At 68.2% G+C, this 23556-nt stretch overlaps 1 protein-coding gene across 1 annotated transcript in view; it reads left to right on the top strand.

The window, feature by feature from the left end:
• The window catches only part of PIWIL4 (piwi like RNA-mediated gene silencing 4), a gene marked incomplete at both ends in the record, with an annotated part of 35451 nt that overhangs the window by 6076 nt on the left and 5819 nt on the right, over positions 1-23556 (top strand). Inside the window, 12 exons of the mRNA XM_084248512.1 lie at positions 10300-10466; positions 12077-12218; positions 12439-12567; positions 13743-13957; positions 15400-15521; positions 15961-16041; positions 16864-17061; positions 17812-17923; positions 19122-19245; positions 19989-20106; positions 21581-21692; positions 22854-23038. Of these exons, the coding sequence (XP_084104638.1) occupies positions 10300-10466; positions 12077-12218; positions 12439-12567; positions 13743-13957; positions 15400-15521; positions 15961-16041; positions 16864-17061; positions 17812-17923; positions 19122-19245; positions 19989-20106; positions 21581-21692; positions 22854-23038 (1705 nt within the window). The remainder of the gene's footprint in view (positions 1-10299; positions 10467-12076; positions 12219-12438; positions 12568-13742; positions 13958-15399; positions 15522-15960; positions 16042-16863; positions 17062-17811; positions 17924-19121; positions 19246-19988; positions 20107-21580; positions 21693-22853; positions 23039-23556) is intronic.

Genomic DNA, 23556 nt, shown 5'->3' with positions numbered 1-23556 from the left:
CAGCGCCCCGCGGTCAGGCCCTGAGGCAGAGAGACTCTCGCCGGGAGGTCGTGCGCCAGAGCGTCAGGCTTGTGGCCACTGGACTTCCAGACCCGGCCCTTAGCTGGCCGATGGCACAGAAGCCATCATGGGCGGGCGGGGCCGGCGTGGGGGTGGCAGGGCTGGGAGCCGGCCAGGACCCTGCACCAGGCCACGGAGACCCAGTGTCCTCACGGCACGGTCGCCCCAGCCAACCCGGGCCTCTTGCCCGTCGGAGCTGTTGACCTCAGCTCTCCACCCGATCTGCCACGTCCCATCTATAACGGTCAGTCTCTCGCCCAGAACACTCACGAAGCCACCCCTTGGACACACGGGCTTCTCACGGCCGTAAGGCCCACGGGAAGAGCGAAGGACCTGTGTTGGAAGACACAGGGCACCGGGTTCCTCCCCCCCTCGCAGGGAGCAGATGACACAACACGCAGGTTCTGGCCACCAAGGCCTTGCCTTCTCCCACCGCTCAGCATGGCCCCGCACCCCCCCCCACTGGGTGTCACCCTAGTAACTGTCCCTGTTCTAGCTCACCCCGCAGACGCCACTGGGAAGCCAGCCCACCGTGCCCGCCCGGACCGCTGGCGACACAGCTCGCCCGGGGGAGCGGGGGCAGGCGGCAGATCCCAGGGCACAGCACCGCAGATGCCTTTCAGAAACCCTCCGTCGCACTCAGAAGCCCCAAGGAGCGGGGCCGTGTCTCCCACCGAGCCTGTGTGTGGACTCAGGAGGCCTGGCGGGCCGACGGCTGTGCCGGGGAGTGAAGCCCGCGCAGCGGGAGGGCTGTGGGCGGCTGCCACTGTCCCGGATCGGCTAGATGGCCCCCGGCTCCCCACAAGCGCCGGTGTCCCTGCTCGGGCTGGGCGCGAGACTGCCACCACAGCGGGGACGCCAGCGGCCCTCGAACCTGCCCCTGCCTGGACCCTGCCCAGGAGGGGTTTTCTGGGATTTCACTGATTCAGGGACCTCCCCGCTAGAGGGACTCCAGCCGCATAGCTGGGCCCTCCTCACCGCCACCTCAGCCCACTCACTGTGCTTTCCCCTTTCCACGAACAACACCGGCCAAGCAGCTGCGGCTCCTGTGGCGCCGCACGTCACCTGAGGCCCAGGCGGAGCGCGCGACCCTCTAGGTTTGACCACGGTCCGGTGCACCGCCGGCGCCCGGGCCTCCCTCCCACACGCGAGTTGTCATCGCCTTCTGCTTCCGTGGCCCCTGACAAGCGAACACTCCAGCTTCTGGGTGCCCACAAGTCACAGAGCATCTCATTAAAACGGGGGTGCTGAATCCGCAGCTGTTGGGGGGCCCGAGTCTGCAGTTCTCAGCCACCCCCGGTGCCAGAGCAGGTGCTGGGCGAGGTCAGGTGCCGCGGGCGGGGCGGCGGGCGCCCGGGACACGCTCCCTCACCAGCTCGGTCTTTCTTTCCTCCAGGGTAAGACGCTGCGTTTTCCCATCGGAGGGAAACTCCTCTTGGTGCCTGAAAAACAGAGACGCACGCCTGTGTTTAAGGAGTGTAAAAAAAGTCCATTAGTTTGTAATTCATGTTATTGGTATTCATTTCTGTCTATAAATTAAAGTAAAGAAAGCCTTTTGGTGAAGCTTGCTAAGCGCCCAATGCCCGCGGGGAAGACACTGCTCTTATCTTTAGCCGCCCCCGAGGGGTGCCCTGGGCTCCTCATTCAGCTTCTGTTAAATGCACGGCAGGAAACACAGACACGGGTGCTGGGTCTTTACCCCAAAGTAAACATTATTCACCTTAGCTCTTCCGGCAGCAGAATTACGCTCGCTTAAAAACAACAAGAAATGCGCCAGAACAGTCAGCAAGTGGAGGACGCAGAAGGGAGGGCTCGGACGCAGGGGCAGGCGCTGCCCGCCGGCGCCGACCAAGCTCCTGTCTCTCAGACGCGCTGGCCGATGGCACGGGGCCAGGAAACTGGTGGAAAATGTCCTTTTAAAAGGTCACCTATGATTTCATTTCCAGAACCTACGGCTACCGTGTTGCTGTATTTCTACGCCTGTTCCCTGTGCGTGTTTTACCAGACGTGTCTGACATCATACCATATATTATGCCCATTTATTACCCCTTCAACACGGCCTCATCCTGTGAGCGTCCTGGACACCCTCCCGGGTCCCGGGGGGAGGAGAGCGAAGCCCCTGAGAGGCCTGTCCTGTGGACACAGCCACGTGGGACCTCTGAACCCCGACAGTGGCCTCCGGGCCGGCTGTGGAAGCCTCAGCCTGCGGCCCAGCCCTGCATCTCCCCAGGCACTGCGGCTCTCGCAAGCCAGGCACCCACAGACACTTCTAGATACACTAGGAAATGGGAGAGCTAAACCCACAGACAAACACCAGGGCCCCCGTGGAGAATAATGACATTTGTTTTTTTTTTGTTTTTTTTTTTTGGTTTTTTTTTATAGAGGCATGCTTGTTTGTTTGTTTTTTTGTTTATACAGGCACTGGGTACAGTCAGAAATGCGGGAGGGTGAGAGAATTCACCAGAGCCAGAGCGGGGAGCAGAGCAGGCAGAAGGACCGAAGGACACTGCTGAGGGGAGCAGCGGGTGGCAGGAGAGGTCTGCGCGCCATGCGGGACCCTCCTCTGGTGGCCGGGGAGCAGCCGGGGATCGAACCAGCGCCGCAGAGGCCGCGGGCAGCTTCACAACCCAGCGCTCAACCGCTGCGCCACCGGGGAGGCCCTGACATTTGTTTTTTAAAGATTTTATTTATTTATACAAGAGCTGGGATACAGGTCAGAGGCATGGGAGGGTGAGAGGATTCACCAGAGCCAGAGCAGGGAGCAGAGCAGGCAGACGGACCAAAGACACTGCTGAGGGGCGCAGCGGGGAGACAGGAGGGGTCTGCGCGCCATGTGGGAATCTCCCTGGCTGGCCAGGAATCGAACCGGGGCTGCAGAGGCTGCGGACAGCTCCACAGCTGCGCTCAACCCGCTGCGCCACCAGGGAGGCCCGAGAACAATGACATTTCTGACGTGGCCAACGCACGCTCCTACTCACATACCCGTGCGTGGCTGGAACCGCTCTCAGAGTAAGATCCGAGGGGTGGTTTGGGGGGTCCAACCCTCTTTGATGATTTCACAAACTCTGTCTATCCCTGACTCTTCGCAACAATGCTATTTCCCACTTGATAACATACAACTTTATATATATATATATATATATTTCACATCGCTCATCTCTGGACAAGGTATGCATTTTCCTCTCGATTATCGTCCCCGTGAAATCCCCACCACCCACTCGCCCGTGAACCCCCCACAGTCCCCTGGGCTCTTCCCACCCCTGTTCTCATCCTGCTCCCTTCTCCGCCCTGCAGAATGTCTCTGGTGTACAGTCGCTTATTGATTTTGATTTTTACTTTATCATAATAACTTTTTTCCCTGATCCCTTATTTGGATCCTCTAATTCCTCCTACAAATGAAACCATCCAGCATCTCGATAAAATACAACGTTAAATCAGGACATAAATAGGGCCTCCCCGGTGGCGCAGCGGCTGAGCGCTGGGTTGCGAAGCTGCCCGCAGCCTCTGCGGCGCCGGTTCGATCCCCGGCTGCTCCCCGGCCAAGGCGAGGGTCCCACATGGCGCGCAGACCTCTCCTGCCGCCCGCTGCTCCCCTCAGCAGTGTCCTTCGGTCCTTCTGCCTGCTCTGCTCCCCGCTCTGGCTCTGAATTCTCTCACTCTCCCGCGCTTCTGACTGTACCCAGTGCCTGTATAAAACAAACAAACAAATAGATAAATAAATAAGACATGCCTCTAGAAAATTAAAAAAAATAAATAAATCAGGACATAAATATCTTTCTATGTTTGTACTAAAATTTTGTATTTGTTTCTATTTTGTGGCTGTTTGGATTTGTCCGGTTTTATATTTTATACATCACTTGTGATTTACCGACCCCTCGGGAAAAGCCCTTTCGCCCGGTGTGATGGTCTCACGCCTTCCCCCTCCGCGGCCACCCTCAGCTGGGCTTCAAGCTCCCACCGGGGTCTCAGCATGATGGGGTAAGGCGGGTCAGCGGGGGGCTGTGGGCTGGGCACATCCCTTCCTTACTGGAAAATATTGACACAGTCAATATTCCCTTGAGTCCAGCTCCAGACTTTTCCAGATTTTATGTAAAAATTTCCATTTAGTCAAAACACCCTGGGAGAGTCCCAGGCGCTGCCCAGCTCCGGCCACAGCGAGTCCAGGGAGCGCGGCGTTGCCAGAGTCGCCCGAAGAGCCGGTCTCGGGGACAGCCCGCCCAGGAGTTCACTGGGCAGCCCACGAGAGGCCTGGAGCCCAGGCCACAGCCCACCAGCACAAGGTTGAGGCTCGTGTACATGGGCAGGGCGGCAAGTCCCGGACGTTAAGGTCAGTCCTTCTCGACGGGGCATCTGGTCCTCAGTTATTTTGCCCTAAAGAAATGCTGAGGCCAGCTGTGTGCAGAGGAGGGCGACACGGGCCTGTTGCTCCCCTGACTGCTGCCCCTGCTGCTCCCCCTGCCCGGCGGCTGGCTCTGCCGGCCACGCCCGCAAGTTCCCGGCACCACACTGACCACGCCAGGGGCCAGCGGCTACAACCCAAGGGCTGTCATCGACACTGTCCTCGTGGAAGTGGGCAAAGCAGCCCCTGTTCTTACACATCTGAATCTTAACCTTTGGGGCTCCCTGGGGGCACCAGGGGATACATCTCAGACTATGAGGCTGTCCGTAGCCGCTGCAGCACGAGTTCCATCCCCGGCCAGGGAGCTACCCATAGGGCGCGGCAGACTCTCCTGTCTCCCCACTGCTCCCCTCAGCAGTGGATCTCAGCGGATCTGCCCGCTCTGCTCCCCACTCTGTCTCTGGGGAGTCCTCTCACCCCTGCACCTCAGGCCTGCGCCCCAGCTCTTGTATGCATAAAGAAATAAATCTTAAAAAAAATATAAAAAATAAATGTTAACCTTTGCAAGGCCCACCTCGGAGGCAGGGCACGAGAAGCTCTTCTTCGGGTGTCTGCGCCTGTGGGTCCTGCTGGTCACGGGCCCTGGCCTCGGGCCCTCGTCCTGGGGAGCGTCTGCGGGGCGGCCAGGCCTGGGCAGGCCTTGCCGCACAGCCTGCTCTGGGCAGTCACCGCAAAAACTGAGGCACCGCGCAGTGCGGGGGGGGGGGGGGGGGGGGCTGGGAGCAGAACAAGAAGCAGGTGTGGGGGGGCAGCGATCCGCAGCCTGGGGACGTGCTGGGAGAGAGGCGCGCCCCGCAGGCTGGCCCTGCGCCCCACGCGGGGTCTTCCAGGCGCAGCGCTGGGCGCAGACAGGGTCGGGCTCCGCTTAGACCCCAAAGCCTGACCCACGCAGGGCGCACCCCGGGACCGCCTGAGCCCCTGGCCCGGGTCGTGGCCGCGCCCAGCACGCACCGGCCCGGCCCGCGCGGCCCCCCAGCCCCCTCCGACGCTCAGGGCCGCCCCCCCCCCGCACCCCGAGCCCCCCGCGAGAGCGGGAGGGGAGCCCCGCAGCTGCCAGGCCCGGGGAGAGCCGCGGCCTCGGGGACACACAGGAGGACTCGGGCTGCACATCGGGGCCACCGCTGCGCCCCAGAGCGTGGCTGCCAGATTCGCACGCAGCCCCCGGCGCCCCCCGACCGGCCCGCGCGGGGCCCTGGTTCTGGCGGCACCAGGCGGGCCGGCGAGGCGCGCGGGGCCAGCGGGCGCCCCAGGGAGTCCCGGGGCGGGGGTGGACCCGGGGGGCGGGGCCCGGGGCGGGGCCAGGCCCGCCCGCCCGACCCGCTGTCCGAGGCCGGCGGCGCGCCCAGCCCCGCAGCGTCCGGGACCTGGCGCGCTGGTTCTGGCGCTGAGGCCGCCCGCAGCCCCGCAGCCCCGCAGCCCCGCAGCCCCGCAGCCCCGCAGCCCCGCAGCCCCGCCCGCCGCGGGGCTCCCGGAACCCCGACCGCGGGCTGCGCTCCAGCCCCCGGTGCGCTCGCGGGAAGGAAGGAGACCGCCCGGGCTGGACACGCTGGTCAGCCGTCCGCGGTGCGGGGACCTCGCAGCCCTCGCCAGCCTGGGCGCGCGGCGGGGGGGGGGGGGCAGCCGGCCGGGAGAAGGGCGAGGCACACCTGGGAGTGAGGCCCCCCTCGACCCCCCATGCCCAGCGCCTCGCCAGTCAAACGCGAAATTCAGGGCCCTGGCTGTGTGGGGAATCCCTGCACAAGGTGAATGAGCATCTCCGAATCTGTTTCCTCTGCGCCTGTGTTTTTCCATAACCTGCATTTTGCTAAACTACAATCACAGAGACGTGCTTGCAGAAGACGGGGAAGCTGCAGGTCACGGTCCACAGGTAGATCCAGGCTGTGTCTGTGCTGCTCCTGGGACCTGATTCATTAAAAAAATTCACCCCCCAGCTACACCCCCGTGTGTGCTCCTGGCAGTTTTGTGTGGACCAGTTGGCTCTTAGCTCCTGTTTCCTGTCTCCGCGCTCCGCAGCGGAGCCCCGTGAGTGCGAGGCATAAACTTTGGACTTTGCTCGTGGCCACAGCCTCCAGAGACCAGCGGGCGCCTCCCGCCCTGCCCGCGGGTGACAAGCGTGTCTGCCCACCTGCAAGCCCCCACACGGCGCCCCTGGACTTTGAAAACGTGCACTGACTCTGGGAGGTGTGGCCAGCAGCGCTTGGTCCATGCCCTGTGCCTGCTGCGTGGGCCTGGGCTGTGCTGTGGGGGGCGCTCAGGAGGCCCTTCAAGGGCTCCTCAGCCCCCCACCCTTCAAAAGGAAACACTGCGCTTGGACTAATTCATGGGTACACCCTATTTGTTTAAGAGTGTAGTGACAAAGACCAGCGGACTTACAGCCTGAAAACACGGTCTCTTCCTCCTCCGCCGGAAGGACCTGCACTGGCGGATTTCTGTAGCGGGGCTCAGGGTGGCGCGGGGCTCACAGGGAACTGGGTTTATGCAGGTACTGCTCACAGCCATTTTGCATTTGGTTAGTGCAACTGGCTGCTCATCGGTGAGTTTCACCTGCGCCTGTTGCAGACCCGCTGGACAGGCGAAGACCCGGCCTCTTCAAGTCTCTCTTTTCCTTCAAAAGAGAAATTCAGACCTTTGGATAAAGTGTCCTCAGTAAAATACTGTAGTGGGGCAGCATTACGCAGCAGCAACCGAGTAAGGAAGAGGGGCCCTCTTGTCTTAAAACTAGCCTGAGATCTGGGCGGCCGTGGGGTTATCTGGAGCCTGCGTGGGTGGGACGGGAGAGGGCCTGGGGGTCTGCAGGGAGCGGGTTGGATCTGAGCACCTGCGGCCCCAGGGGCCAAGTGGGACCTGAGCCTCGGCTTCCTCCTCTGCCTGGAGGAGCTGAGCCTTTCAGGGGGAGCGAGGCTGCGGTCCAGCTCTCAGGTGGGGGGGGCGGGGCGGGAGAAACCTCCAGGCTCCCCCTCCCCTGCAGCCATGGCACAAGGCCCCCCAGTAACCCCCAGGAGCCGTGGCAGAGCACAGCTGACAGCCCCAAAGCTGACCCCGTGACTTCACTTAGACTGAACTTGACTCTCTGGGTGACAGGGGAGCTGCACCTTTTTTTCTTTAGTTACGTATTTAACAGGTTTCTAGCGTTTTACAAATGCTGGTCTTGGTCTTAAATTGATTAGAAACTTGCCACGTATTTATGGAACAGTCAGCACGAGAAGGGGTTGCGTTTTTATTTACGGGCATATTTGGGGACCAGAACAAACAATATTAGGCTGATCTCATCAAAGCCCCAGAGAAAGGTGACAGGTGTCATTTTATATTCCAAACTGAGCAGATTAAAAGGTCACATATATTAATATAAAGGTGCATTTAAATGCCTTGTATTGGTTTCAGAATGTTCCCTGTCATTGTCATTCCCTCCCTTTGAGGCACAAGCTTCCCTGTCACGTGGCTACAGACTGGCTGTGGCCAGTGCGGATGACTTAGCTACCTGCGGGCACCTGCAGGGATGTCGCATCAGGAAGACAGGGGGCCTTGCCCGTGGGGTCTTGGGGGTGAAGCTCCCCAGGTCAAGAATTCTGCGGGGACAGGTGGCTTCACCTGGCGTGGGTGGCTGAACCCTCGGGGCAAGACGTACTCCCGAGTCAGCAGGAGCCCCACAAAGCAGGATGCAGGCCGGGCGGCCTGACGCTGCCCGCGCTCCCGCCTTGTCCGCCAGAGTCCGACCGCAGACACCCGGCTCTGCAGCGGCTGGGGCTGCGCCCGCACCGGTCAGAAAGGGCGCGCTGCAGGCCTGCAGGAGGGGCCGTGGGGAGCCGCGTCTGGCCCCGGGGGCGGCCTGTCCACTCCGCTCCAGACCCTCAGAGAGGCCGCCAAGACCAGGAGTTGAAGGATGTGAGAGGCCGGCGGCCTCCCTGTCCTGCGGGGCGGCTGACGCAGCTCTCCGCGCGGGCAGCTCTCCGCGCGGGCATCTCTCCACGCGGGCATCTCTCCACGCGGGCATCTCTCCGCGCGGGCATCTCTCCACGCGGCGCCCGCGGAGGTGCCGGACAACGAGCTACGACGCGCACGGCGGGGCAGCGCACGGCGCTCAGGGGGCGCCCACGGGGGCGGCCTGGCCGGCCCGCGCTGACCCGCGCAGAGCCCGTCCGGCCCCTTCTGCGAGCCGCGAAGCGGGGGCTTGGACGGCTCATCTCCTGGCGTGTCCGCGCCACTCACCCCCATGCTGGGCGGCCGCGCCCGGGGCTCGGGCCAGCGTCCAGCGCGTCCTCCCTCGGCCTGCAGCGCGCCCGAGCCGGGCGGCCGGAGCTGGTGGCCGCTGGGGCTGCGGGGCCCGCGGACGACACATCCCCGGGGGCAGGACGCGCGGACGGCGCGGGGCGAGCGCGGGAGGAGCCGGCCAGGCCCCGGGGCGCGTTGGGAGGGGGGCGCTGCGCGTTCCCGCAGCAAACGGCACGTCCCGACGGCGCCTCCCACCTGCGCTGAGCGCGCCCCCCCGCACGCCCGCCCCCGTCTGCACGCGCGCCCGTCTGCACACACGTCTGCACACTGGTCTGCACACACGTCTGCACACTGGTCTGCACACACGTCTGCACACTGGTCTGCACACGCGCCCACGTCTGCACACTGGTCTGCACACGCGCATCCGCGCTCACTTACTTGCGGATCTGGAAAGCGAGGGGCCAGGAAAGGGCGGTCGCTGGGCAGCAGGGAGAAGCCGCGCCCCGGGGCGGCACAGGGCCCGGGAGGCGGGGGAGAAGGGAGGCAGGTGAGAGCTTCTGGGGGCGCTGGCTGGGCCCCCGTGCTCCGTCAGCCCAGCGCCCCCTGGCGCCCGAGGACGCGGGGACAGCGCTGTCCGCACGTTTCTGGAAGGGGGGGCGCCCCAAAACAAAGGCTGAAAACGGAGCCTGTCCAGCCTCAATCCGCAAGACCCGAGGCGGCCCAGCCAGCAGCTCGCGGCCTCCGTGCGCCCCCCGGTGCGCGCGGGAGCCGGCCTGGCCCCGCAGGGGCCGCTCCCCGCGTGTCTGCGCCTCCCGCGTGTCACCCAGGGTCTGCGTGACGTCATTTAAGTCGTCGGCAGGGGCTCCCTGGCAGCACGGGGGGCTCGGACGCCGCGCTGTGAGGCTGTGGCAGCCTCTGCAGCGAGAGATGCATCCCCGGCCAGGGAGCTACCCACACGGCGCGGCAGACCCCTCCCGTCTCCCCGCCGCTCCCTCAGCAGTGGGTTTCAGTGGATCTGCCTGTTCTGCTCCCCGCTCTGTTTCTGGGGAGTCCTCGCACCCCCCACCTCTGGCCGGCACCCCAGCTCGTGTGTGCATACATAAATCTTAAAAAAAAAAAATCGTCGCCCCAGGACTGACTAACCGGGAAAAGACCTCTCAGCCGACTCGCGGGGCGACTTGGGTGTTTCCCTGCGCCTTCCCTCGCGGTGAAAGCAGACGTGGAACGCGGGGGAAGTTCATCCCCTCACTGGGCTCTGCGCGCCTGGGCCGCCACACCCGGGTCAGGGCTGCTGCGGGCGGAGCCTCTGGGGGCACAGCGCGGGCAGTGCAGAGGCGGGAGGGCAGCAGGCGCTCCCCCAGCCGCCCCAGTGGCCCCCCCCCTGGCGCTGGTGAGGCCGCAGAGCGCACCCCGCGGTGGCCTCCGGAGGGCGAGGGCTGGCCACGCCGCCCGCCCCCACCCCGCGCGGGCTGTGACCCCCGGCGGGGCCGCAGCAGACCCGGTCAGGCCCGCCCGGCCACGGCCGCGGTGCCCTGCGCCCGCACCCTCCGCACAGCCCCGCGCGCCTCCCCTCCGCGCTCGGGTGGCCGGGGCCGCTGTCGCCCTGGGCACGGCGACCCCTGGCCCCGCAGGTCCCCCCGCGGCGGTGGAGCAGCGGCGGCTCGGCCCTTCCCGCCTACGCCGTCCAGGCGCTGCGCCCGCCGCGGGCCGCGCCCTCGGCCTCGCCGTCCACGCCCGGCCAGACGCCGGCCAGGCGGTCAGCAGCGCCTCAGGGAAGCGCTACAGGGCAGCCCCGACAGTGAGCGGGTGCCTGGCTGCGGGTCCTCACCGCGCGCTTACAAGGACTTACGAACACTCCACGGCAGGCGCACACAGAAGGTTCATAAAGGTTTATTGACAAGGGACAAGGAAAGAAGGAAAAGGGACAACGCAGGGAGAAACAGGGAAATCAAGTCTCATGCGTCCCACCCGATCCGCCCACCTGGAAACCCAAAGGCGCTCTCCGAGCTGGCCGGACGCGGCGAGCTGGCGGGGAGCCAACATGGGGGACCCCCCAAAGCCCACGTGTCTGCCTTTATCCCCACCTGGCTGCTGAACCCCACCCTCAGGCCCCAGCCCCCTTCCCTTGGGTGGGGATGGGATTTGGGGTTCCCAGTGGCTTTGGCCTGGGGCGGGGGTGGCGTCCACGAAGCCTGTGCGGGATCAGCTTTGGGACCTCCTGCTCCCCCTAACAGAAGCAGCGCCCCGGGACCGCCTGGTCCACTCGGGCAGGGAGGTTCTCCCGGCGAGACCCAGACGCACGAACCGCAGAACACGGACAGCGGGGGGCGGGCGGGCGGACGTCACACCGAGAACTGACGCGGCCGGGGTACCCCGACCTAGAAACAGACGCGCCCTTAAACCGCAGAGGGAGACAGGAGAACCCCGCGGTGACGCCCTCGGGTGCAGCTCACGCTCCCGCCCCCCGCGCCCGCCCGCGCTCGCAAATGGGGGGTGGGGGGGTGGGGGGGTGGGGGGGTGGGGGGGTGGGGGGGTGAGGAGGGATGGGGGGTGGGGAGGGGCGGGGAGGGATGGGGGGTAGGGGGTGGGGGGTGGGGAGGGGCGGGGAGGGATGGGGGTGGGGGTGGGGAGGGGCGGGGAGGGATGGGGCTGGGGGGTGGGGAGGGGCGGGGGGCGGCCCGGTGCTCGCCTCACCCCCACACTCCCGCCGCCCAGCACCCCCTCCGCCCACGCACCCCTTCCTTGCCGCCCACGCCCCCCCTAGGGGCGCCCAGCCCCGCCCCCCGCCCCCACACGCCCCGCCCCCTCCAGCGCGCCCCTGGGGGCCTCTTCCGCTGGCGGCGCCCCCCCCCCCCCCCCCCCACACCCCTCGGACAACGCCCGGCTGCGCTGGAGGCTGCCCGGCCGGAGCCATGAGCGGACGGGCCCGCGCGCGGGCGCGAGGCTGGGGGCGCAGTGCGGACGCCGGGGAGGCGGAGGTGGGGCGCCCCCGGGCCACGCCGTCGGGGGGCACAGCGCCCTCCTGCGAGGTGAGCCCGCCGGGGCCCTGGGCTGGGGCGCGGCCTCCCCGCGCCGGCCGGGGTGGGAGACGGAGCGCGGGTGGCTTGAAGCTCAGACTGGAGTGGGGGGGGGTGGCCCCCAAAGGCCCGCAGACCCGCAGGGCGCCCCCTGGAGGGAGCCCCGGCCTGAGGGCTCCTGCCGCCTGGTTCCCCACGCCTTCCCCTGCCCCCCAAAGAGGGAAAACCTCGGGGAAAGCGCAGAAGCTGCGCCCGACCCTGCGGGCCTGTCTGGGGAGGAGCCTGGCCCCGGGGGCATCCAGCTCAGGGAGCCCGGGGTGCTGCGCCCCCTTTCTCGCCCTTCTGGGTCAAGACTTTACATCTTAAATCCGACCTTTCTGCCCATTTCAAGCCGACAGCCCTGGCCCCGGGGGACAGAGAGGCACCGCCGGGCAGCGGCTTCGGGGGAGCGAGCCCGCGGGGTGAGTGCTGCCTCTGCCTCCTGCCCCTGGGGGGGCTGGTCCCCGCACCGCCGGGCTGGGTGGGCGACGCAGGTCTGTGCCCCCCGGGTTCCCGCACCCTCGCCCCTCAGGTGCCATCCAGCGCCCTTGGGGACGGCTCCCCACATTCTTGGGCGCAGGGGCGGGAGCCCCCCGCTCCCCCGGGGCATGCCCACCCGCTCCCTCCAGCTGGGGTGAGCGTCACCCCACACTCTGGCCTTGGGGGCCGGGATTTCGGCTGCGGGTCTGGTCATCGCTCTCCCGTTCACTGCAGCTGAAGGAGGCGTTTCCCCGGGGGAGGCCGGACGTCCCTCCCTGGACAGAGGTGGAAACGCCAGCCCTGACGAGCTCGCGGGCATCTGTACCCAGGAGAAGATGCCCCACGTGAGGGCCTGCAAGAGAGGTGCGCCCCCCGCGCCCCAGGGTTCGCCTGGCCTGAAACACAGGCAGAGACTGGGCGGCGCCAGCTGCTTGCGCCCGGCGTCATCTAGGAGCCGGGTTTTCATGCCCGCGGCTTCCTTTCAGTGCGAGGCCATTTCCAAAAAGATGTCACACGGGGAGCGGCTCTCCCGTGCCCAGGCTGGGGCAAAACACATGCTCGTCTCTCCCACCCTGGTCCCGCGTGGGGTGCTGCTCCCTCTGGGCGGCGGCGGTCAGTGGGACGAGGGGGCCTGTTTCCAGGTTCCTGTGTCTAGAGGCCAGGCTGCTCCTGAGCCGGCACCAGACCGGGGGCTGCGGAAGCGGGTGTGTCCTCACCGATCCTCAGGCCAGGTGTCCCCCGTGAAGACGCGCAGGTGCAGGCAGCAGCTGTAGCGTCCCGTGACTGCTGCGGGGCACCCCGGGGGGCCTCCCAAGCAGGGCAGGGCCCGCTGCCTGCCCTCACCCCACAGCCAGCTCGCCTCACCGTGTCCCTCCTCCAGGCCCAGAGCTCTGCTGGGGCCCCGGGGCCCTGCCCGCACGGACACGGCAGTCTCTAGCCCGTCCGGCACCTCAAGGGGAGGCCGTTGTTCGGGGCCTGGGACCATGAGAAAGCTTTCCCTGTCCCTGCCGCGCTGGGCGGAGGAAGCCTCTTGTTTGCGGCTGCCCTGCCCCGGGCAGAGCGCCCCGGGCAGGGCCCTGGGGGGGCGCCCTCCCTGGAGACAGTCGCTGGGCTCTGCAGGGAGGCAAGGGTCCTGGGCGGCCTCCCGGGCCTCCCGCGCAGGGCCAGCACCCCTGAGTCTGCCTCACAGACTGACTCGGCCGGGCACGGAATCCTGAGATGATGCCGCCCACAGCCCAGGGGGCCGCACTCTGGGCAGAGAGAACAGTGTCCTCGCCTTGGAGGCCGCGCTCCAGAGCAGCCGCCGGGGCCGGGCTTCGGAGGCTGAGCCAGAAGGCCGGCGGGGGCCGAGGCCGGGAGGAGCGGGGCTGTGTCCCTCGGCTCACGAGGCGCTTCTCTCTGCGGCGGGCCCCCGAGGCTGTCGCCCCGAGTCCACGGGAGCTGACCTGGGGTGGCTGCGTCTGCTGTGCGAGGGGCGGCGCCACCCGCGTGCTGTGCCTCCCCTCTGCATTTGTAAGACGACACGTGGGCGCCCCCAGGGTCCAGTGGGATCCCCGTGAGACTGGCCACCAACCTCTTCAGCCTGGACCTGCCGCAGGACTGGCAGCTGTACCAGTACCACGTGGCCTACAGCCCGGCCCTGGACTCCCGCAGGCTGCGGACCGCCCTGCTCTACGGCCACAGCGCGCTCTCGGGCAAGGCCAAGGCCTTCGACGGGGCCACCCTCTTCCTGTCACAGAAGCTCCAAGACAAGGTAGCGCAGGCTGATCTCCTGGGGGCCCCTGTCCCCACGCAGGACCTCCCGGCGGGTGGACAGGGCCCTCCCGTCCCCAGGCCCGAGCACAGGGGCGCCCCGACAAAGGCCTTGGCAGCAAGCGTTTTCCAGTCCAGCCGACGGCCTGGCGCTGGAAGGCGCAAGCTGGCCCGCAGCCCGCAGCCGGGGCCCGTGCTGGGAACCGTGGAGGAACGGCCTCTCTTGGCCCCCGGTGTTGCCTGTGGTGGGGCGGGTCATGCCGGCCTGAGAGCTGCCGCGTCCTCACCGCTTCCTGCACGGCCTGCGTCCCAGCGGCCGTCCCGGGCAGCTTGCGAGAGCGTGACCTCTGGCCGCGGCCCATGCCCGCTTCTGACTCCTTTGCCCGTCGTCTGCCCGCAACACGGTCCGTCCCGGAGTGACGCGCAGGTGGCCGCCGTGGAGGAGGCAGGACAGCCGGGGCGCAGTCACGAGCAAAAATGTCTCCGGGATGTGAAGTCAATTATCCCGCGCCCGCTGTCTGGCTTCGCCCAGCTCAGGCAGGGCCGGCAGCCGGAGGGGCTGGGGGCGCTTACTCGTCTTGCCCAGTGATGCCCCCTGCCCTGGCCCGGCCCTCCAGTCCAGGGGCTGGCAACGGGCTGCTCCTCTGGGAAGGACTGGTCGGGGAGGGAGACGGGCGCGGGAGTCTGGCCAGAAGGGCTGGCAGCACACACGGGGCCACACTTCAGGGGCGCCAGCTGGGTGGGCTCGGCGGGGGCAGTGGAGACCCCGGCTAAGGACAAGGCCCGTCCTGCGACCCCGGGGCCTCGAGAGGGAGCTCCCGGAGCTGGGTCACCCGGCGGCTGTTCCGACGCCCCGACTTCACGGTGGGAGGGGTGGGGGGTTAACAGTGTTGCGGGGAGCCTGGGCAGAGCACAGGGCGTGACCAAGAACACCACCCCCCATGAGGTGGGGCCCTGGCCGTCCCCGCACCCCGCCTGCTGTCTGAGGGGGTGCCGGCAGCGCGCCGAGGGATTCCGTGCAGCTTCGCGTGCAGGAGAAATTCCCTCCGCCAAGACCCGCCCCGGGAGGCCCGGCTCCTCCGGTGTCCAGCCCCGAGCCCTTCCTGCCCCGGCCGGCCGCGCCGCCCGCCTCCCCACGTTTCCCCCGCTCCCCTCCCTCGGCCGTGGCGCCTCTCCTCCGAGTGTTGGGAAGGGACTCCGTGAAACCCGCGGCCCCGGCAGCCGGGCAGAGTCCGCCGCTCTGGGCGGCTCAGGGTCTTCAACTCTGGGCTGACGGTTCCCTCAGACGTGGGCACCGAGGGTCAGCGCTGTCCGCACGCCTGGACCTGCCCCGCCTGCCCGGCTCCGGGTGGGGAGCGACGGCCGCGCCTCGGCCCAGCCCCCCCCCCGCCCCCCCGGCACACTGGGGCGCCGTCCCGTGCTACTTGCCGCCTTTGTCCCCAGGTCACGGAGCTGACCAGCCTCACGCAGAGAGGCGAGACCGTGAAGATGACGGTCACGCTGACCGGGACGCTGCCCGCGCACTTGCCCGCCTGCCTGCAGGTCCTCGGCGTCATCTTCAGGAAGTACGGGCGGCGGGCGGGAGGCGCCGCTCCGGGCCCCCGGGCAGTCTCGGGAGTGGGGTCTGGAGACCCGAGCGGGCAGCAGCGTCCCAGGGCGCACTGGGCACGTGAGGGCCACAGCCTGGCGCCCCGGGTCCCACTGTGGGTTGAGGATGGCGCCGCTGGGTGCACACGGCCACCCTGCACGGAGGGGCCCGAGGCCAGGGGCCTGAGGGAGCCCCGGAGAGCGCCGAGGGGGCTGGCCAGGGCCTGTGGGAGGACGTCACGGCCTCTGCCCCGGCCAGACGGCCGAGCGCGCCTCCCTCGCTGGGTGCGGGACCTGCCGTCCGGGGCCGTGCGGGGGAGTCCGCGCTCTGGACAGGCCTCGTCACGCTCGGCGCGCACAGGCCGAGGGGCTCCGGCCGCGGACACGTTCGCCGAAGACTCTCCAATGTGTTTTCAGGATCTTGAAAAAGCTGTCCCTGTACCAGATCGGACGGAACTTCTACGACCCCTCGGAGCCCGTGGACATTCCCCAGCACAAGTAGGTGACGCTGTCGTGACGCGGGCCGTGGCGGGCGACGCGGCGCTGCCGTCTCGTGCCCCCACGGAGCTTCCGCGGCGGGGAACGTGGATCCGTCTGATCTCCGGGTGTTCGCGGGGCGGTGGGCTGGCGCTGGGGGCCTGCGCTCCTGCCGCGGCCGGGTCACAGCCGTGAGTCCTGGAATCCGGGCCCCGCGTTCTGCCGGGCAGGCGGGACCGAAAGCAGAACCGGGTGTTGCGTCCTGGTCTGCGCCGTCTCAGGAAGGCGGAGGTCGGGCGTGAGGGAAGCGTGCGGGGAGGTGTGTCACGCGGCCGGGTGAGGCCCCGCCGTCCCCGTCACCCACCCCGCGTCCTGGGGTGGCTGTGGGTGGGCAGTGCCACGCCGAGCCCGAGGGGCCCCCGCACGCTCTCGGCCCGAGGGTGCCCTGGGCTGCTCTCCGGAAAGGTCTCTCCTGCCGCGTCCGGTTCTTCCTGCTTGAGGCTTTGGCCCGTGCAGCCTGGGGGGCAGGGGCGCCCGTCCGCCTTCCACACCCGCAGTCGTGAGCTTTTCTGAACCCCGGGGTTCTCCGCCTCGGCAGGTCACGCCGGGCGTGTGCTGACCCTCAGCTGTGAGCCTCTGCCCGGGGCGACGCTGAGCAGGACCCATGGACACTGGGGGGCGGGGGGGCGCCCCCAGGGTGGTGCTGTGCCCTGGCACGGGCCTCGCCCCTCCGGCGGGAAGGAGAGACGGCGTCACGGCGGCGGCGGGAGCCGGGAGGGCTGGTGAGGGAGGCCGCCGGGCTAGGCGGCGGGTCTGACCCCCGCGTGTCCGCCGTGTCCTCAGGCTGTCCCTCTGGCCCGGCTTCGCCGTCTCCGTGTCGCGGTTTGAGAGCCAGCTGCTGCTCAGCGCCGACGTCAGCTACAAGGTCCTGCGGAACGAGACGGTCCTGGAGTCCATGGCCGGCCTCCACCTCTCCGCGGGCGAGTCCGGCTTCACCCAGGCGTGCGAGAGGCAGCTGGTGGGGCTGGTGGTCCTGACCAGGTACAGGCCTGCGCTCGCGGCCCCCTGGCCGGCTGACCGGGCCAGCGGCTGGCGCCTCGGGACAGGCAGGCCTGCACCTGCTCTTCCCCGGGGGTGTCTCGAGCTGAGAGCCCCAAGCCCGGAGGCTTGCCCGTGACCTGCCCTGGCGCACACAGCCAACGAGGCGGGGTCCCCACCCGTGCTCCTTGGGGGGCTTGGGCTCCCCGCATGGCTTTCTGGGTGACGCAGCAGAGGGGGTGGCCGGACCCTGCGCCCCCGGAGGAGAGGGCCGCCTGATGCCCTGCCTAATCCTCCCGCTCCTGCACCAGGCGCATGGGCGCACCCTGCAGACTCTGGGCCTGCAGAAGCCGCGGGCCCTGCTCAGAGCAGGCCGGGGTGCAGGGCAGAGCCGGGCGCTCCCCCTCCGCCCGCGGGCAGTGACCCGGAGAGAAGCGGGCAGTCCCTGGGCCGCCTCTCCCAGGGTGTGGGCAGAGCCACTCTCGGGAGCTCCGGTCAGGACACCAGAAGCCGGGGACGGCTGAGCGCGTTTCGGTCTCTCCCCGAGGGGGTGCTGGGTCAGCGGCAGGGGACCTGGCTCAGCACAGCATCCTGGGCGCCCTCGGCAGGGGAGAGCCCATCGCGTGTGGAGAGCGACTGTCCCTGCGTCAGGGTCTCGCGACCTCCACGTGGGGCCCAGCGCTGCGGGCGTGCGGACAAGTAGCGGCTGCCCTGCCGAGCCGCGGGAGACGCCGAGCGGCCCCTGCCTTCCAGGTACAACAACAGGACCTACCGCGTGGACGACATCGACTGGTCCGTGAGGCCCACGCACACCTTCCGGAGGCGGGACGGCGCCGAGCTGTCCTACGTGGAGTACTACCGGCAGGTGGGCCTGCTGCACCCTCGCCCCGCCCCCGCCCGCCCCGTCCCCAGCCCAGGCTGCCCAGCCGCTCCGTCCCGCCCCCCGGCTGACCACCTCCTCGAGGCGGCCGTGAGCCACCTCCCGCCGCGAGCAACTCTGTGGCTCCATCTCCCGGGAACGCGAGGCGCCTGGAGGGTGTCAAAGGCCCTTTCGGGTCAGCCACTGCCCGCCTTGAGCTCGCCGGCCCTTTCTGTGTCCCGGGGGGGCCCCGCGTGGGCCTAACCCTGGGCCCCCCGCGGGTCGCCACCCTCTCCCCGCCCATCAGCATCAGCCAGGCCCGAGGGAGCCTGGACGTGCTCCCCTGCTCCCCGCACCGCTCAGCTCACCCCAGCCTTCCGGGCAGGCGGGAGGTCCCAGATAGACTAGGGACCCGGGGCAGTCGCTCTCCGTGCGCACAGACCTGGAGCCTTCCCGCTTCTCCTGTCCTCACGCTCTGGGGTGCAGCGTGAAGTGCCCCCCCCCGCCCCTGAGCAGGCCGCCGAGGGGCACGGGCCGGTGGCTGTGCAGGCGCTGCTCCTGGGAGAGCCTCCCCCCCACTGTGGCCACGGAGCGGGACGGACGGGGAGCGGGAGCCGCCGGAGCCTCAGGTCTGGCGCGTCCTTATGAGCGCGAGGGAGGAGGCCCCAGTGCTGGCGGGCGTCCTCCGTGCCGACGGGAGGTGGGGGGCACAGCCTCGGCTCGAGTGAGCCCGGTGAGAACAAGGCCGTGTTCGATGTCGGTGACCCACTGTCCCTGCCCGCGAGCCCGGCTCAGACTCCCCTTCCGGCCGGCTGGGGCGCCCGGCCCCTCCCGCTGACTCTCGGCCTGGGCCGCCTCTCTGGGCAGCCGCGCTCAGCACTGCGCCGTCAGCCCAGGACACCCCCGGCCTCTCGCGCCGGAGAGAAGGTGCCACCTCGCTGCTCGGCTCCTGCCGGGCCGGGGAGGCGCGTGGCCGCGTTGCGTGGCCGTGGCGCACGGGCTGTTCCCTTCCCGGTGATCACGGGACCCCAGTGCCCCGCCGGCCCCTGTGCACGCGGGCTCGGGAGGGAGACGCGCCGGCAGCCGGGGGGACCTTCCCCTCGCCGGGGCCACTGGCTTCCAGGTTCCCTGGGGCGCCTGGCTGCTCGCAGGCGAGGGTGCCACCTGCCGCCGTGCCGGCTGACCCTGCCCCCCGCGCCCCCAGCAATACGACATCAGGGTGTCTGACCTGGATCAGCCCGTGCTCGTCAGTCGGCTGAAAAGCAAGAGGCCCGAGGACTCGGAGCCCCGCCTGGCCCACCTGCTGCCTGAGCTCTGCTTCCTGACAGGTGACGCTCTGCTGGGGGGGGGGGGGCGGCAGAGCCTCCCTGAGCCCGGGTGGGGTGGGGGGTGGAGGCAGCAGGAGCACAGCAGCCCTGGGAGCGCCGCGCTGGGAGTCTCATGTCTCCTGCCCCGCCTGCCCATCGGTTACTTTGGGCTGCAGCGGGCTGGGCTCCGAGCGCCTCCCTGCGGCCAGGCTGCTCGCGGCACCTGCCGGTGTCAGGCTGCGGGGCGGCTGGCGCGGGTTTGCTCAGGCACACCCTGTTTCCTGCTGCGGGAGCCTCAGGTCACGGTTCCTGCACTGAAGCCCGAGAGGGTGCCCGGCCGCCACGTGCTCGCCAGGGGGCTGGGGTGGGGGTGGGGGGCTCTGCTGCCCTCTGGTGCCGCCCTGGTCGGTAGCGATTCCGCGACTAGAGAGATCCCATGGGGATGTGATCCCCGAAGGGAGGAGACTCCCTGGGGTGCTGGCTTCTCGGCCCCGGCACCTGCGCTCGGTGAGCACCCGAGGGCGACGCTGCAACCCAGGGGAGGCGGGCGTGTGTGTGTCCGGGGCCTGGGGAAGCAGACGGTGTCCTCCACGCGCTCTCCGTGGTGACGTCCACCCTCCGGATGGCACAGAGCGTGTAAACGACCCCACGCATGCTGGTTAGAAGGCGGTACTAGGCAAGCGCGCGTGGCCTCTGAGGTCGCACTCCGGGCCCCGCTGCGCCGCTACCACCAGCCGCTCACCCACATCTTCCCATCGCGGCAGGGCTGGGCGGCCAGGCCACCGCCGACTTCCACATGATGAAGGCCGTGGCCGAGCAGATGCGCCTGAGTCCTCTGGAGCGGCAGCAGCGCCTGGCCCGGCTTGCGGACAACCTCCAGAGGTAAGCCCGGCCCTGGGCTCGCCCGCCCCCTTGCTCGTGGGTTCCGTGCGAGATTCTGAGGAAGAGGGTGGACAGCGGAGCGAAGAACCGTGGACCTCGGCCAGCAGGCCCTGGCGCCCAGGTGCAGACGCCCCTGGGGGCACCACACGCGTCCTGCTGCTCCTCGGCCGACAGCTGCAGCCTGAGGGGGCAGCGTCCCCTGGGTCCTCACCCCCCAGGACTCCCGCCCAGCACGGCGCCGCCCGGACGCCGGGTAGGCCACAGCCTGATCGCCTGTTCTGGACACGTTGGTTTAAATGACTTAAAAAGTAAGTTCCTTTGGAAGAGTAAAATAACTTCACCGTGTTAAACGCCCCAGAACATCTTAAATGGCCGCCGTGGCTCGCTTTGTGTTTCTGCTGGACGCGTCCTTCTGGAACACTCTTGATTGTTCTTCAAAACAATTTTTTAAGTGTTTTTTAAGTAATACCAACTGGAGGGATTTGGAGGTTTACAGAAACAAAAAGGAAGTGTGTGGTGTGCGTGTGTGTGCGGGTGCCCACATGTGTGCCCGTGTGCCCGGTGCCGCGCAGCTCAGTGTGTTGCCATGTCAGTGCTGGACACAGGCATGTCTCTCCCCCGACCCTGCCGTGTCTTCACACCTGGCCTGTGACCACAACAGCATGGGGACAGCCTTGGCCCCGCCTGGGTTTGTGTCCTGCCCCGACTGTGTCCGTGCCCTGCCCCCGCCTGCCCACGTCACGCCCGGCCTGTCAGGGCCCCATGGCCAGCAGCGCCCAGCTCCTGTGATCACCCCGCCTGCTGCTGAGCAGAGAGCAGAGAGCAAAATAAACAGTTTCCCATGTGACCAGACCTGACACGGCCACCCAGTGCAGCGGTGAGGTCGCCACAGTGTGAGGCTGCCCCGGGCGGAACGCAGCTAGTCTGCAGCCAGGGCAGTGCCACGCTGGTATGGACCCCGCCCGCTGCCCGTGCCCTGCCCTCCCCACCTCCAGAGCAAGTCCCCACTCCCTTCTTCACCCTCCATCCACTCCCACGCGACAAGCCCAGTGTTCGAGATGTCACCTCCCAGCCTCTGCGATACTCCTCTAGTGATGCATCCGTCGTCAGGACGGGCGACTCTGCTTGCTGAGTGCAGTGCGTTGGCCCCGTGGCGGCGCCGTGTGCGCTGTCATGGTCCTTCACCAGCCCCACCCTGAGGCCGAGCAAGGACTCGGGTCACACGACACCAAGGACCGGCCGTGGGAGGACGTCCCGGTCTGTGGGCTGGAAGCCTATTCTGCCGGCCTCCCAGGGACGTCCAGGGGCCCTCGCCCATCCCCCCACCTCCCAAACGGCGTCGCCGGCCCAAGGAAAGACCGCGAGTGGCATGAAGTCAGCTGTGCGGAGGAAAGTCAGCCCCGGGTAGCTCGGCCAGCTGAGGTCCCACCCGGTGCCTGCCGGGCTGGGCTGACTCTGCTCTCGCCTTCCCCAGAAACAAAGAGGCGCGGTTCGAGCTGGAGACCTGGGGGCTGCGTCTGGGGAGCCAGGTGTCGCTGACCGGCCGGGTGGCGCCCGCAGAGAAGATCCTCGTGGGAGACCAGGCGGTGAGCACTGCCCCTCCGGCCCTGCCCGGGCCCGCATGCGTCTCCCTGGTCAGTCGTGAGCACCCCCGGGGCTCGGGGGCGCCCGGTGGGAGAGGCCAGGTCAGCGGGGCCCCGGTGTGGGGGTGAGGCCGCAGTACCAGTGGGCAGCTCAGCCGCGGCCCCCCGCCCGGCATCCCGCTGTCCCTCGCTGAGGCAGTCCAGGGAGCGCGGAGGCCCAGCACCACGGCCCGTGTTCCTGCACCAGAGCGGCTGGTCCCCGAAGCGCTGGTCACGGGGCGTAGATGCGAGGACCTCGGCCCGGGCCCGGACCCGTCGCCGGGGCCTCGGGAGGGGGCGTCCTCAGCCTGCTTTCTGCAGGAGCTGGGCCTTGACTTCCGGCTCGCTTGGCCCGCCGTGATTTCTTCTGGTTATCTTCTGTTGCGATCACCACGTGTGATGCAGGGGTGCGGCTCACAGCTCCTGTGGTGCCTGCCACGAAACCCAGTAATCCTCCGTGGTATGCTGTTGGGCTCCCCCTAAATTCCTTCTCCCTCTGGGGTCTCTACAGCCAGATTTCTGGCTTTGCTGCATTTAGTTTTGTCTGACCCTTGGCTCAGCGAGACCATGAGTGTTTGTCTCCCTCCTCCGGCTGCCCTCAGCGTCACGCTCCTGCCCCACCGAGCTGGCACCTGCCGGGGCTCGTCTTCCCGCGAGCGCAGACCCTCGTCCTGCCCCGTCCCCTGCCCGGGGCACCGGCAGGTCCCCTAGATCCGCTCTGCCCACGGCCCGGGCCCGCTGAGGTGCTTCACCTCAGACACTTTCCTCGCCTCTGCCTGATGGAACGGCCTCGGCTCCCGTGGCTGAGCAGCTCACGAGCTCACGTTTCTGTTGGCAGAACGGTTGGGGGGGGCTATTTCCTCATTTCTTTTTGACATTCCAAGTTGCAAAATTTTTATTAGGGAAACAAACAAAGCCACATTTAAAAATGGCTCCCTTGGCACAGCCAGACGCAGCCTGCCCAGACCTCGTCCAGGAGGCAGAGCAGCCGGGGTGGGGCGGGGGCGGTTGGGGGTGCAGCCAGGGCGCCCCATGCCCATCCCTGCCCAGGAGGCGCGTCTGCCCCCCAGAGCGACCGCCCAGCCGCCCTCCCCAGCCGGCGGCTCACCCGCGCCTCCCCCCCAGCGCCTCCCCGCGGCCGCGGCCGACTGGTCCAAGGACATCCGCGCCTGCCGGCCCCTGAGCGCCCGGCCGCTGAGCCAGTGGCTGTTCGTGTGCAGTGACCGAGCGGAAGCAGCGGCCCAGGGCTTCCTGCACTGCCTGAGAAGAGCTGGCGAGGACATGGGGGTCCGCGTGGACCCCCCCAGAGTGTGAGTCCTGCGCCCCACGCGCCCCGCACACCCCAAGTGCCCCACTTGCTTAGAGACGGGCAAACGGCTGGCGCGGCTCGAGAGCATCCCGGTCCCGGGGCCAGCTCCTCCGCTGGGCGCACGGCGAGAGCAGAGCTTGCGCTGAGCTCCTGAGCCGGGCGCAGCGGCTTCTGGGCTGCCCTCCGAGCAGCGCCTGGGGGTCTCCGCAGCCCAGGGAGGGGCCGCGCGGTCCCCCAGCCGCAGCTCACTGAGCGGAGGGTGCGGAGGGGAGGCGGGGTGGGGTGGGGGGAAGACCAGGCTCTGCCTCACGGGCCAGGGGCAGGCGGGGTGTGTCCGCCTGCCCACGCCTGACCCCACCGTCTCCCCGAGTGTCCCCTCACCCTCCCCAGACTCACGGTTTGGCTTCTCCCACCTGAGTGTTCACCGCTGGCCCGGGGGGGATGGGGTGGTGCTGCCTCCAGGGCCTGGCTGCCCCCCCTTGGGCGCAGCCCCCCTCCCCAAACCTCCCGAGGGTCTTC

Source organism: Talpa europaea (genome assembly GCF_964194135.1).
Source record: "Talpa europaea genome assembly, chromosome: 12".
NCBI classification, from domain to species: Eukaryota; Metazoa; Chordata; class Mammalia; order Eulipotyphla; family Talpidae; genus Talpa; species Talpa europaea.
This window is presented reverse-complemented; position numbering and strand designations above follow the sequence as displayed.